Below are 13,935 nucleotides of genomic sequence, written 5' to 3'. Positions count from 1 at the left end.
AGAGTAAGGACAAGGGCTATAGAATAATAAATTAGACTAATAGGGAATCTTTCAGGTTAGTTTCCAGCTTCCCTCTCTACATACGTCAAAGTGCTAGAGGCACACAGCCGGCCTATAAATGCTCCCAGAAGGAAGTGAAGATTTTTCAAGGGCTAGGAGGAAGATTACAGACTACTGTAGTTTGTGTGTGTGCGCGTGCGTGCGTGTGTTTTAGAAAACCAGTCACAACAAGGTAGATAAAGAATGCTGAGTTGTCAGATTCTGATACACCCGGATAAGGGCATGGGCACATCGACGTGATCTCGCTGCCCTCTCACTGGTAAGCTGGGGCGGGCAAGGGCGTTTCATTTTCTCCAGGTGTTTCCTTGTTACCTCCTGCGCGTGCGCCGCGGCTCTCCAAACGCGCGGGAGGCGCAGAACCCAGGAGCAGGTTTCATTCATTTAAGTCACCCAGCCAAGGGCTTAGTTCCTTGACAGAATTACCTGTAGGGCCACAGAAATGCAAGCGGACTGCCGCTGTACTCCGAATTAGGGAGGCGGGAACGCCCCACTGGGTGGTGGTCGGGGGGGGGTATATTTTAGGTGTAGCATTCAGGGTAAGCCGCAAGCCTCCTATCCCTAGCTCCTGAGGGCTTAAGGAATCTCTGGAGAACGAACAGAAGTGTGTTGGGGAGGGGGACGAGGGCATCCGCTGCAAGCATGGTAGACTGGACCAACGGGAGGCCTCAGCGGGGTTGCCGTTTGCTCTCTGTCCTATTTCAGAGCGACGAGGGCGGGGAACAACAGGACTTTGGAACCTGTTACTGGAGGTATTGAAACCAGAGGACGCAGCCTCAGTGCTCGCGCTTGGCGCCACAGCCAGAAGAGCTCGGTGAGCCACGCCGGCTACCAGGCCACAGTGCCCCCCTACACCCCTCCTCGCCGCGGGGCCCCGATGCGTATCCAGGGTCGGAGTCCGCCGCCCCGAAGGCAGGGGGCGGGACCTAGAGCTCCCAGGGCCGGGGCGCGTCACCGGCGCCCTCTCCGGATTGGCTCGCACGGCGGTCACGGGTCCGGCGCACTCGGATTGGCGCCGCCGGAGGCCGGAGCCGGAGTAACGGGACTTGGGGCCGCGGGTCGCAGTCCCCAAGCCGGAGGGGCTGGCGTCGGCGCCGAGCCCAAGGCAGCAGGTAGGCGCCTGGCCAGGAGGCACTCATCATGCCTTACCTGCTCATCAGCACCCAGATCCGCATGGTGAGTACGCACCGCGGCGGTGAGCTCAAGCCCGGCCCGTGACCGCACCTGGGCGCCTCCCAACCCCGCAGCGCCCACCCGGGGTCTGCCTGGGACACGCCCCCTCGGGCTGCGGGGAGGCAGCTGCGGGTGCGGACTAAGCCCGGGTCCTGGCGCCCGGGATCCAGGGAGCTCTGGCCGGCCGGAGCCACCAAGGCCGCGAAGGCTCCTGACCTGTCTGTCCCAGAGAGGTCCGAGCCTTCAGGAGCGAGCCAGGGAGCCCTGGCCTCACACGTGGAGCATGCTCTGCCCCACACAGAGCCGTACTGCGGGGGAGGGAGGGGAGTGAATTAACCTGAGGGACAGAGCTTTGGAAACGAAAAGGACCTGCTAACCGCGCTAAAACACCTGTGCCAAGTCCCTGCCCCACACGCTGCCAGTGGCTGTACTCTCAGGCACTTACAGGAAGCGCAAGAACTTCCTGCTTATGAAGAAACGAAGGAAAGATGGGACGGTGGGGTTACAGGTGGGGAGAGCAGGACCCAGAAGTCATGTCTCTTTCTCCAGGTGAAGTTTCCTCATCTGGCAAAAGAGGGTGCTGGCCTTGGTGGTCCCAGGACCCCCATTTAGCTTCAGAATGATATTTCTGGGTCCCCCAGTCGGGCAGTAGGATGCTCCTCTCCCTCTTCTCACTCCCCAGTGCTTGGTGACCCATTGGACGCTACACATCTCCCCTGGGATGAAGGAAATGACAGGTGGGCTCACTAAGGACAGGAGCGGTCTTGGCAGTGTCCTAGGGTAGTGGTTTGACAAGCAGTCACCTATGGAGTTGTTAAAATGTGGGTTCCTGGACCCCTTCCTAGACCCGGAGAAACACCCTCTAGGGGTGGGGACTGGAAATCCATGTTTGGAAGTGCTCCCAGTTGATTCTTTCCATTTTGTTTTAATGTAACAGCTTTATTGATATGTAATTCACATATCAGACAATTCATCCATTTTAAATACACAATTGAATGGTTTTTAGTATATTCAGAGTTGTGCAACCATCAACATAATCAATTTTAGAATATTTTCATCACCCAGTAAAGAAACTCCATACCCCCTAGCTTTCACTCTCCATTTCCCCACTAAGCTACTGTTCATTATAGACTTTACATTCTGGACATTCATATGAATGGAATCATAAGTGTGGTCTTTTGTGTCTGGTTTATTTCATTTATCATGTTTTCAAGGTTCTTCCATATTGTAGCATGTATTCGTACTTCATTACGTGGCTGTACCACATTTTATTTATCCATTCATCAGCTGATAGACATTTGGATTTTTTTCACTTTGAAGCTATTATGAATAATGCTGCTCTGAATATTCATGTACCGGTTTTTACATGGACGTAAGTTTTCATTTCCCTTGCCACCATGTGATCCTGACCCACACAGACGTGGGTGGTGGTGCCTGGCATGAAGGTGTCAATCGTTAGGCAAACGGCCAGCTCAGCTGCGAGGGGCTGGGGGCGGCCAGCGTTGCTCAGCCTGATTGGCCTGACCACTGGTGGGCTCCACCCCTTCCCAGCTGTGCTCAGCCCCCGAGGATCCTCAGCACCCTCTCCAGCCTTCAGCTGCAGCTGGCCCGGGAGGAAGGGGAGGCGGGACCTTCCACCCCTACATGGCAGCCAGTGAGGCAGCCACTGTGGCTTCCTTTGCAGGAAGTGGGCCCCACACTGGTGGGTGATGAACATTCAGACCCGGAGCTGATGCAGCATCTGGGGGCCTCAAAGAGACGTGTCCTGGGAAACAACTTGTAAGTAGTGGCGCCGCTCGGTGTCTTCTTCCTGCCAGGTGTCTTCTTCCCTTTACACAATGAGCAAGCCCAGGGACAATGCCTCTGTCCTCTATAGGGGTCAGTCCGACCACAGAGAACCAGCCCACTCTGAAAGCTTTCCCACTGACCCTCCCTTCACAAGGCAGCTCCTTCCTTGGGTTCCCTGGTATGGGATTCCATAAGTGTATCATTTCTTGTCCTGCCCTTTCATCTCTAAGCCAGGTCTCATCAAGGCAGAGGCTGGTACAGAGAGGAAGCTTTCCGTCTTGAAAGCTGGATGAGTCACAAAACCAAGTCCTAGAAATGGGGTGCGGGAAAGCCGAGTCCCACTTCCAGCTCAGCTGCTGCCTTGGGACTCAGCCATTTCCCTTGGCATCCTTCACGCCACCTTGGGGTCTAAACTGACCACTGCATCCCTTTCTGCTTCCTCGCCTCCTCCTAAGAAGAGTTGCCAGAGTCCTCAGTTCAAAGGGGGAAAGGAGAAGGCAAGTGAGCCCAGGCCCTTGAATCAAGGGTGCAGACAGAGCCCTCTGCCATGAGGCATTTGCCTCAGGATGCCCAGCTTGGGACTTGAGCCTTTTATTAGCTTAATGGTCCTAAAGCATCAATTACATCTGAAAGAAGGGAAACCAAACATTCTCAATGCCAGGGAATGGCACACAGAGCCAGGAGCCGGCAGGGGCCAACCTTCCTGCTCCGGGATTGCAGGACAGCCAGGGCAGCAGGAGGGGGGCAGAGGCCCTGGTGAGGAGCCAGCCCCAGCGTGGGCAGGTCATGCTTCTGGAGCAGTGCAGTGGCTCAGGGCCTGCACGGCCCTTGTCAGGCTGACATGGGTCCTACTATCTGTATGACACTGGCAAAGTGCTTTAACCCCTTTGAGTTTTCTGATTTATAAAATGGGAGTAACAGTGGTACCTCATTAGGTTGCTGGGAGGAGTAAAGGAGATGATGCTCATAAAGTGCTTGGCAGGGGTGGAGGGCAGGGAACGTGTACCTAGCCTGGCACCCAGGAAATCTCAGTCACCCCTGGAGCATTCTAAGCAGGTGCTAGCTTTGCACAGGGAGCTTGCTCTGGGTGCCCCTCATGCAGCCCCACCCTGGTCTCTTCACAGCTACGAGTACTATGTCAATGACCCTCCTCGCATAGTCCTGGACAAGCTGGAATGCAGGGGCTTCCGTGTGTTGAGCATGACGGGGGTGGGCCAGACGCTGGTGTGGTGCCTGCACAAGGAGTGACCTTCGCATGCTGAGGGACAGACGGAGCACCCCTTCTGCCAAGTGGCTACCATGGGCCCTGCCTCCCAAGCCCCTGTCTCACTGACTGCGCTGCTCTCCTCTTCCCAAGTCGTCCCTTTCCTCAGCCCAGCACTGATGGGGGCTGACTGGCCTTCTCTGAAACCCTCCCTCATCAGTGGGGGCAGGCAGGGCCCCTGCCCTGGGGTATGCGGCTGCCCCTCCAGCTGCAGGCCTGGCCTGAGGGCCTGGGAGTAGGCCATGTGCTGTGGGCAGGTTGAGGGGCAGGAGGATGGCCCCAGGCCCTGGGTGGGTGGGTCCCACGGAGCTAGTCCAAGCTAATAAAGGGTCATGATGGGTGGTTGCTCCTCTGCTCTCACACTGACTCTCCCTGCAGGGAACCTTTCCCTGGGGGGGTCGGCCCACTCCCAGGAGGGAGGCCCAGGCTGGGTGGGGGCCTCTGGGACAGAGCCTTGAAACCAGGGCCATGCTTGGGCAGGCCAGCACCCTACACCCATGTACTTAATAGAGGTAGACTCTTAAAAAAAAAAGTTTATTGGTGATCTCTAAGAAAAGGGCTGTGGGGTGGGGGGGGTGAGAACCAGGGGGCTACGTGGGCCGCCCCTCCTGGTCCTCCTCCTGCATCTGGGCAATCAGCTGTTGCCGCTCAGCAGCCTGGCGCAGGCGCATCATGACAAGGCTCTCGTAGTCTCTCTCCGACAGCACCGAGCCCTGGGGGACACAGAGGGGTCGGGGCAGCAGGGCAGAGCCCACAGAGGGCAGGGCCTAGGCAGAGCTGCAATCTAAGAGTCAGGGAGGGCAGCGGAGACCCAGGAAGGGAAGGACCCTGGAACCCCTTTCTGGAACCCCTACTCATCTAAGTTACTTTGCAGCAAGCAGGCCTTAGGCTCCCCTTCAGTCCCTCCTAGTCAAAGTATCTCCTCCACAACCTCCCCTGCCCAGGCCCTTCACATCTGCAGCCAGGTCTGGTTCTTTGCCATGTGAATCACTTCCCCATGCTCTAGCCAGGCCCTCACCTCCCTTTATTTCCTCTCAGCCCTTTATTTGGCACTCCTGCCCTCCACCCCATGGCTTCTGCCTCTCCTGGATTTCCAACAAAGGCCAGTTGTCAGAGGTACAGAGATGCACTCTGCTCTCTCCCTGTTGCCATCTCCCCTGTGGTCTGACTCTTGCTGAGGATGCAGGAGGGGAGCCCTGCCCTAAACACAGACTCAACCAGCTCCACCCTGGTGGAGAGAGAAACAAGCGCGGGTCCAGCTTGCCTCCTAAAACACACCAGGGCTCCTGAAGGGCAGGGCCCGTGGCTTTTTCTTTTATAATCTGCCAGCACGGTGCAGGGGATTAAGGAGTGCTGTATTATTAATAGTCAAAAGAATAATAAACAACCAGTTCAATGGGCCAAGGCTGTGGGGTGGAGAAGCAGCTCTACCGGCAAAGCCCTAGCTGCCAACCCCATGTCCTGATAAGATCTGCAGTGGGAATTAAATCACTTCCTCCCACAGTGCAGTTGAAGCTGTGTGATGATCACAGGGTCCCAAGAGTTCTTTAGAGAGGTGTGGAGCCCACCTGAGACAGCACAGAAGCGAGCCAGGCCAGGGGATGAATGATGCTGTGGCCCCTCCAGGGGAGAAAGCTGGCAAGCCCCGTGCTGCAGTATGTCAGGCTGGCACACTCCCATGGAGCGAGTCAGGAGGAAGGGTTGGTGGTCAGTGACCCGGGGAATAAGAAGGGAGTGGCTGGGGTTAAGATGCCAGGACCCTGGCCAACTGGTTTGGAGTGAGGGGTGTACAGAAACAGGAAGTGCTACTCAGCTGGGATTCCCCCTGCCTCTTCCTGACAGCTCCACTCCTCCTCCTCTGCCCAGCTGCAGCAGCTCCTGGGAGAGCTGCCCTCCCTGCCAGGCCCTGCTTGGCCCATGGCATCGCTGACACCGTGGCCCAGTCGTCTCCACAGAGGAGGGGCCCCACATCAGGCCCAGTAGCCCGAGGGGCAGAACCAGGCAGCGGGGTAGGAGGCCGCAGAGCTCTGGCCCTCAGCCTGCTCTGCTCCTGCCATGGGACCGTCTGGGTCCAGTGAGGGAGGATGAGGACACGGGCAGCCAGGGCGGGTGTCAGGCCAAGGCGAGGGCAAGTCTCCCCTCCCTGAATGTCCCCGCTCCAAGAATGCTGCCCGAGCCCCAGCCCTGGGAGGAGCCAAGCACTGCAGGGGCCCGGGGAGCAGCCCCGTTAACACGCCCTCTGGCTCCTCCCCCTGATACCCGCCGGCTCTGCTAACGAGGGCCCGTCACCGGGCTAGGGGGCTGAGTCACCCGCAGCAGAGACCGGTCTCTCTTCCTTCCCCAACAATTGTTCCATACGCCTGCCTTTCAATTAACTCCCTCTCTCCCAGAGCAGCGCCTCCCTTCCCACCCACCCTGCACCCTGCACCCGGGCTGGGGAGCCAGGCCCATCGCGGCCACGGTGATGGGGGCAGCGACGAGAAGGGGAGCAATGCAGGGACACATAAAGCAGGGCTGCCCCCAGGTGAGTCCCCAGAGGAATCTGACACTCCCCATGGCCCCGAGGTGTTGGCCACGGCTGCCCCAGTCCCTGCACGCGGATGCTGCAATTACCTCAGAGCGTGAAACCCGGCTTCCTACCTGACTGAGTCAGCTGAAAACAAAAACACAGCGCCACCGCCACACACCAGCACAAACAGCCAAGCCACTAATCAGAGTCCAGGAGCTGCCGGCAGAGAGAGCCGGGCCCTACGCTGCCCTAGAGACGGGCGCAGGGGCCGAGGGAACCGCCGGCGAGGGGGAGCTCGGGCCGTCCGTCCCTGCCTGCCCGCCCAGGCCCCGGGTGCTGGGGAAGGACGCCCTGCACCGGCTGCCCGTGCCCAGCCCAGGGAGATTCATCCCTGACACCACCACTGCTGCCCGGACTCCAGCCCCAGTAAGTGCTGCTGCTTCCCCTCGGGTTTTCTCCACTGCCCTATCACATAACCAGGTCACTCTGTCCCTCTGGGAGACTCTCGTCAGGGACTCCCAGCTCTCTGCTCTCCTGGACACCAAAGTGTCCTCTTCTTTGGCCCTCACCTCACCCTCCAAGATGATGGCCAAAAGTCTGTGCTGAGCAGAAACCAGGGGCCTCTGCTTGTAGCCCATGAGAGCTGCTTCCTGATTGTTGCGATTCATTCCTCCATCAGGGACCAAATGGTCACTAGCTGCTCCTGACCATCTGCCCAGCTCCTGAGAGCCCACGCTTGTCTGCTGGCCCCCCGAGATCCATGGAGACCTGGCGGAAAGGCTCCTTCCGCAATGCCTCCTTCTTCAAGCGGCTGAGCCTGGGGCGGCCCCAGCGGCTCCGGCGCCAGGGCAGCGTGCTGGGCCAGGCCAGCACGGCCGGTGGTGACCACGAGGAGTACAGCAACCGAGAGGTCATCCGGGAGCTGCAAGGGAGGCCAGATGGCCGGCGCCTGCCACTGTGGGGGGACGAGCAGCCCCGGGCCACCCTGCTGGCCCCACCTAAGCCCCCACGCCTCTACCGAGAGAGCTCCAGCTGCCCCAACATCCTGGAGCCCCCACCTGCCTACACTGCTGCCTACTCGGCGACTTTGCCCACAGCGCTCTCCGTGGCAGGGGCCCTCCACCAGTACTCAGAGGAGGATGAGCTTTTGGACACTCCCCCCTTCCAGAGGACACCTGCTCCGGAGCTCAATGACCCCTTCTTCTCCTTCAAAGTGGACCTGGGGATTTCACTTCTTGAGGAAGTTCTACAGATACTGAGGGAGCAGTTTCCCAGTGAGCCCCGCTTCTGAATGGGGTGAGAGGTGGGGTGACTAGAACAGCTAGAAGCCTGGGGACTCAGTACACTGATGGACTGAGGAGGAGGTGGGACAGCAACCCTGGGCTGTGCCTGCCCTCTGGGTCCTCAACACTCCTCCGAGTCACCCCAGAGTGGAAGGACAGGTGCAGAGGCAAGCTGGAAATATGGTGAGGGGCACTTCCTGCAGGAACACTGAAGGAAGCTGGGCTGGCCGGGACAGGGAGGCCACACCCCACACCACCAGCCCCTGCAGAGAGCCCACGGAGTGGGAGGACACGACTGGGCAGAACAGAAATGGGGCTGCTCCAGCCCCTCTGAAGCCACTGTCAACAAAGGTCACAGGACAAGGCTGGGCCAGAGTGTTCCAACCCAGGCCAAAGAGGGAAGTGGGGAGATCTAAGGGCGGGGTGGGGGGGGGGGGTGGGCCAGGCTTGACCTGCACTGTCCACTCTGGCAGCCACTAGACACATGACTATTTCAATTTAAGGCAATTGAAATGAAATAACATGAAAAATTCAATTCCCCGGTCACATTAGCTACATTTCAGGTGCTCAGCAGCCATGCAACTAGTGGCTACGACATTGGACAACAAGAATGAACACTGACATCCCTGCAGAAAGTTCTACTGGACCAGGTCCAGGGGCTGCAAGGGAAGGGAGGAGCTGGCAGGGTAGGAAGAGAGAGGTAGGTGGAGACACAGGGTATAACTTGGGAAAAAGGCCAAACAAGTCATTAGCAGAGAAGGGAAAGAAAGAGACTCAACCTGCCCATGCGGCTGCTGAGAGCAGGCCCTGGTGCCCGAGGGAGGCAGCTCTAGGGAATGCCAGACAAAAGCAGGGATGCACTTGCAAAGAGGGGTTTTGGGGAATTCCCAGAATTACTAGCGATGGGAGCTCTTGGGAAATGCTGTAAAAATAGTGGCAGATTTCCCTCCTTCCTCTCAACCAGTCCTCGAAGAAAGGAGGACTGGATCAGGGGACAGATTCTCAACTTGTGGCTGCTGCCGTGAAAAGGCACAGCTGGGCCCCAGAATCCTTCACCAGGACTAGGGGACTCAGCCTTGCCCGGCTTTCTGAGGACAGGCCTGGCGACCAGGGCCAAGCCCACTGGGTCAGGCCACAGGCCCGGCCAGAAGCTTGGAAGCCAGAGCCCATAGCTCTCTGCTGGGCTGTGTGGTTTGGAGCCCCCAGGCCTCTCCAAGCATGGCAGAGGGGGAAAGAGAAGCTTCGACACACACTGCTTCCACAGCCCAAGCCTCATGACGTCTCTCTTTCCTCCTCACCTTGGGAGGATTTCCCAAGCTGAGAGGCTCCTTTGTGAATGCAGGAAATAATAAATAAAACTCTCTACAACACAACCTATGGAGCGTTCTCTCGGGCTGTGAAATGTTAGGACTTAAAGATGCAAGAATGAGGTCTCTAAAGAAGGGCCCCAAGTTGGGCTCAGAACCAGTTCATTTTCTACCTCTGGGACATACTTCCAGAAAGTGCCCCATCCTCACAGCCAGCTGGAGAGGCACGTGGAGGAGCAGGGATGGTGTGACAGAGGACAACGGGAACAAAGCTCCTGCCGAGCACTGGGGGTATTCTCTGCTCTCCCCCACAGGGTGGGGGTGGGGGTGGGAGGGGTATGAACACATCAGCCTGAGGCTCACAGACAGACCCGCACTCCTGGCCATTTCAGAGAAGGGAAGGGCCAAATTTCTAGTTCCTGCCCCTAAAGCTCTCTCCTACTAAACTGAGGGCAGGTAGAGCCTGGGGCAGGTAGAGCCAGGAGCCCTGCAGCCCCAGCTTCTGCATCTAGGCCAGAAAACCCCAGGGCCATGGGAGGGGCTGAACTGAGGCTGAACTGAGCTGTGAGGACTGAGAGCCGGCCCGGGGCTCTGGGACTCTGGGCAGGCAGCACCCCTGAGTCAGCAGAGTAGCCAATGATAGTTCCAAAAAAGAGGTACTGTCTCTTGATGGTCAGTCCCCGTCTGGAGCAGCCATAGACACATCTGGAAAAACAAAGAGCTGAGGAAGGAAGCAGCTGTCCCTGTCAGCTGCCCTTCCCTGCAGGTGAGCCCTCCCAGGGCCCCCTAAACTCCAAATGCTTCACAACACAACCAAGTAACCTGGGGGCCAGGAAAATTCCTTTAGCTGATGATGGGAACCTTAACAGGAGATGATGTGGAGACAAAGTAGGGTCTAAGAACACAGTGGAGTGTAGGGTCCCTCTGACACTCAGAGGAAAAGGAGTCAACAAGGAATCACAGTCCCTCCTGCTCAGAATGATGGACCAATCAATCCCACTCTTCTCCCCGACAACCTGAATTTGGGAGGAAAGGGCCCCGAGAAAAGCCCAAACAAGGGGTCCCCCCAAAGCCCTGAGGAGCCCCAGTTTGGTAAGGCCTGGCTCCTCACCTGCGACAGTCCTGGGTAGCTGGAGCCCACTGTGGCCCGGGGCCGTCCCTCCAACCAGGAAATCTTCAGAGGGTTATCGACCAGGCCCACTTCATTCTGGACAGCCAGCTCCTGCAAACATCATGACCAGTCCTGGTTCCCGCAAATCCGATCAGCCATACAATGGCTCTCTCAACCCTCAGGGAGGAACCAGAACCAGCATTCTAGTCCTCCAAGCAGAGTCGGGCAACCTCGGCAACCTTCAAACAAGAGTGTGCTGAAGCTTTGGCCCTTCTCGTGGGCAAGTGATGGGTATGAGCCTTCTGATTTTTAGGAGTAAGGAGAAGCTTTAAGGTGGGAAGGCAGTGCTGAGACTCACAACCTGGCAGTATGCCGGCTCCCATGGTAGGGAGGAGGGTGCAGGGACAGCAGCCAGCCAGCAGGAAACTAAAAGTCGGTCTTCACTCTCCCTTAGTCCCCGGAGTATTCTCCCATCCGTTCCTTCACACACAGGGCGTCTGCTCTCAGGAGTCAGGGAATCTGGGTGGAGCCTTGGTTCTGACCTGGCCCAGAGATCCCTTGGGAGTATGGGGCACCTAGCTCAAAGGGCCCACAGAATTGGGTCCCCTGCTCTAGAATGACAGGGCCACCCCCAAAGCCTCATGCAGCACTCACCGCAGCCTTGACGGTTGCAAACTCTACCACTGCGGTGCCTGCCTTCCTACTGGAAAGCACCAGGTTGAGAACCTCACCATACTGTGGGAACAAGAGGAGTCCCAGTAAGCATGGCTTAGCCTTCAGGATGGCCCAGCTCATGCCAGAGCCAAGCCAGGACTGCCCTGAAGCCCACTGGCACATTTTCAGCTGGGGGATAACTTGTTATCATTAGAGTCTCAGAGAAGGGAGATTAGAGATAGGAAAGAGTGTTGTTTTTGTTTCTGTTTTTTTTTCCCAGGAAAGTAGGACAGCAAAGAAGAGATGGGCAAAGGACTGGGGACTTAGATGGGCACAGCACATGCTGAAGGTGGCGAAAAGGACAGGACTTTTTATGCTAGACACCCATCTCCTCTCTCCCAAAAGACTCAGCCAAGGCTTTTGCTTCCAGAAGGATGGCAAGAGCTAGACCTGAGAGGGAAGGGGAGATGAAGCTGGAGAGGGCACGTGGCAACACAAGTGACAAGAGGGCTGAGGCCTGGCGAGAAGTCTCCAGGCTGCCCTAGGGTCTATGAGACAGCAAAGAAAAAGCAGGGAGAGATGTTAACGGAAGTTTAGGCGTGGCGAGTCCTGAGATGTGGACTGAGGTGGGAGGGAAAGAAGGGAAGCGAGCAGGACAGACCTTTTGAAGAAGCCGTAGGAGGACGTCTTTGGAGTAGCCACCTTTGGACTCATCCTCCTTCTGGCACTTCCATTTTAGCTGAAAAGACAGCAATGGGTGTCATCATCACACACTGACCTTTGGCTGAACCAGAGCCCACACCTGGGCTTTACAATTTGAGCAGATGCCTTCCTCGTCTTCAAGGCACCTGTAGTCTAGGGAGCACCACCAAACTGATAGGAGCACCCTGCTCACCCTCAGCTATGCTTCCAGCCCAGTAAGACCCTCTCCTAAGAGTGCTTCCGGGCAATGCTGTGCCCTGGCATCACCAGGGTTAAGGGAGCCTTTCATGGCAGAGCTCAGAGAAGCAATTCTGATTTCCAGACAGCTGGAGGATGGAAAGGATGTGGGTAGTGGTCCCCGATCCCCATGGGGATCCAGCATCCTGCCAGAACCCCTAGAGCCATAGGAAACATCCTGTTCTCGCTGAGAGGAGACCCGTGGATCCCGCCAGGGCTCACCTTTAGTTTGGGGGTCCCTTTGCCTTCAGTATTTTCTGCCTTTCCTAGAAAAATTGGAAAAAAGAAGCAGGGGAGAGTATAAAGGAGTCAGGGGTTCTCCCAGAGGAGATAAAGCCCAGAGACTAGAAAGACCTAGAAAAGGCCACTCCTGATCAAAGGCAGCATGTGTCCTGGCCTGGTGAGGCGCTTGATGGGGAAAGTAGACATAATTCTACCCCACCCCCAGAGGAGCTGCCACTCCAGGGGTGGCCTGCCTGCCCAGCTGGTGAGGACTGCCCGTTCTCACTCTCCAAATGAAGAGCTATGAACATTTGCTAGGGGCAGGAGGGAGGAATACAGACCACTGAATTCTACTGAAACAAAGGATCCCACGGCCCAACATCTAACAGTGCCTTTTCTCTCTGGTTATCTGCTCCAAAACAGAGTCAACTCTGTCTTGGGAATCAGACAGATGGCGCTAAGAAGTCTCAGGCAGAGTGAAAGAAAATAGACCCCCAGAGAACCAGTAGGAAGAAGGGACAGGTGGCATGTGTCAGAGCAGGGAGCCAGGCTCTGGTCCCCCCTGTACCCCAAGAGTTCCAGCAGGTGGAAGGAAGCCTCTACAGCTCCTGCACCAAGCAGCTGGCATGGCCACGTGAGCTTGGTGGGGAGAGCTGTGGGTGTGATCACCTCTCACCTCTCAACCTCTGTTCACGTTCCTGGCATATCTGCTCCCGGATCAGCCTCTGCTGTTCCTCCAGCTGCCGGGAACCCTCTTCGCGAAGACGTATGATCTGCGGGGCGGGGGGTTTGAGGGTGACAATTCTGTGCAGATCCAATTCCAAGTTGGCTCACCTCGTAAAGGTCCCTGGGAGGTTCCACCTGCAAACTAGGGCTCAGCAACCTGTGGGTGGGACACGTTACCCAGATCCCACAGAAGAAGGTGGAAAGAGCATGCTCTCCCCACCCCACAGTCACCAGGTCCCTCCTCCTCCTCCTGCAGAGGGCCCTCACCTCTTGCTCTAGAGTCCTGGTACTCCGGCTCTCCTCCTCCTCCTCACTCCCGTGGGCCTGGGCCTGCCGCTCCCGGGTCTCCAGGTCTAGGCACAAGGGTTGAATGACCCAATTGCTGGTCTAAGCAGTTTCTTCATCGCCTCAGCCCACCCCGGCTCTGGCTGCTTCGGTAACCCAAAGTTTCAAATAGGCTGAAACCATATAGTAAACTGTCCCTTCCCTCCATGCCTGTATGCCCTCGAGTTAATTTCCATTAAGAAAAGTCATAGTACAGAAGAAGCACGGACTTCAACTGAGTGGTCAGGGGTCTGAAGAGTTAAAACGGCTCATGCTGACCCAGCTAGCTCTCTCCAATCGGGGAACAGGGTGCGGGTGGGTGCTTACATCAGCTCCCTGGGGCCGTGTGTCAGGGGATGCCAGTGGGTGTGGAGCTGCTGGCCTCCGTTCCTGTGGTTTGGCACCACAGCCTGACCTGGGACCTTGCCTTGGCTTTGATTCTTTTCCCACCATTCAGCTCAAGTTCCCACCACCTCCGTTACATCCTCCACAACTCACGTTTACCAAGTCTCACTGCGGACCTGGTTACAGCGGCTTCCTCAAAGATGGGCAGTCTGTGTGACGGCATCACCCCAGGT

The 13,935-nt window shown here is 57.2% G+C and overlaps 3 protein-coding genes across 7 annotated transcripts in view; 2 read left to right on the top strand and 1 right to left on the bottom strand.

Moving 5' to 3' along the window:
- The first annotated feature begins 861 nt into the window (after positions 1-861).
- On the top strand, positions 862-4,789 carry GCHFR (GTP cyclohydrolase I feedback regulator). Its single transcript, XM_037834296.1, has 3 exons — positions 862-1,233; positions 2,915-3,009; positions 4,143-4,789. Exons 1-3 carry the CDS (start codon positions 1,198-1,200, stop codon positions 4,264-4,266), a joined length of 255 nt encoding a protein of 84 aa, XP_037690224.1. The 5' UTR covers positions 862-1,197; the 3' UTR covers positions 4,267-4,789.
- C4H15orf62 (chromosome 4 C15orf62 homolog) lies at positions 1,197-8,501 on the top strand. Of its 2 annotated transcripts, XM_037834294.1 has the most exons (3): positions 1,197-1,233; positions 2,915-3,009; positions 7,471-8,501. In XM_037834294.1, the coding sequence occupies exon 3, from the start codon at positions 7,552-7,554 to the stop codon at positions 8,080-8,082; it is 531 nt and encodes a 176-aa protein (XP_037690222.1). In that variant the 5' UTR covers positions 1,197-1,233; positions 2,915-3,009; positions 7,471-7,551; the 3' UTR covers positions 8,083-8,501. The 2 variants fall into 2 exon arrangements, with proteins under 2 accessions (XP_037690222.1, XP_037690221.1); XM_037834293.1 differs by lacking the exons at positions 1,197-1,233; positions 2,915-3,009 and adding an exon at positions 4,910-7,217 and having other exon boundaries at positions 7,471-8,488.
- DNAJC17 (DnaJ heat shock protein family (Hsp40) member C17) overlaps positions 4,796-13,935 on the bottom strand; it is a 60,879-nt gene continuing 51,739 nt past the window's right edge. Inside the window, exons 5-11 of one of the 4 annotated variants that reach the window (XM_037834287.1) lie at positions 13,301-13,386; positions 12,984-13,080; positions 12,308-12,351; positions 11,808-11,885; positions 11,147-11,227; positions 10,493-10,603; positions 4,796-4,995 (exon numbers count right to left, since the gene is read on the bottom strand). In XM_037834287.1, the coding sequence (XP_037690215.1) occupies positions 4,873-4,995; positions 10,493-10,603; positions 11,147-11,227; positions 11,808-11,885; positions 12,308-12,351; positions 12,984-13,080; positions 13,301-13,386 (620 nt within the window). In that variant the 3' untranslated portion in view covers positions 4,796-4,872. Of the gene's footprint in view, positions 4,996-6,698; positions 10,087-10,492; positions 10,604-11,146; positions 11,228-11,807; positions 11,886-12,307; positions 12,352-12,983; positions 13,081-13,300; positions 13,387-13,935 lie in introns of those variants that run through there. The other 3 variants (XM_037834288.1, XM_037834289.1, XM_037834290.1) reach the window with 3 other exon arrangements.

This window comes from Choloepus didactylus, chromosome 4, assembly GCF_015220235.1.
Source record: "Choloepus didactylus isolate mChoDid1 chromosome 4, mChoDid1.pri, whole genome shotgun sequence".
Classification (NCBI taxonomy): Eukaryota; Metazoa; Chordata; class Mammalia; order Pilosa; family Megalonychidae; genus Choloepus; species Choloepus didactylus.
Note: the sequence above shows the minus strand (reverse complement) of the source record. Positions and strands in the feature narration are given on the sequence as shown.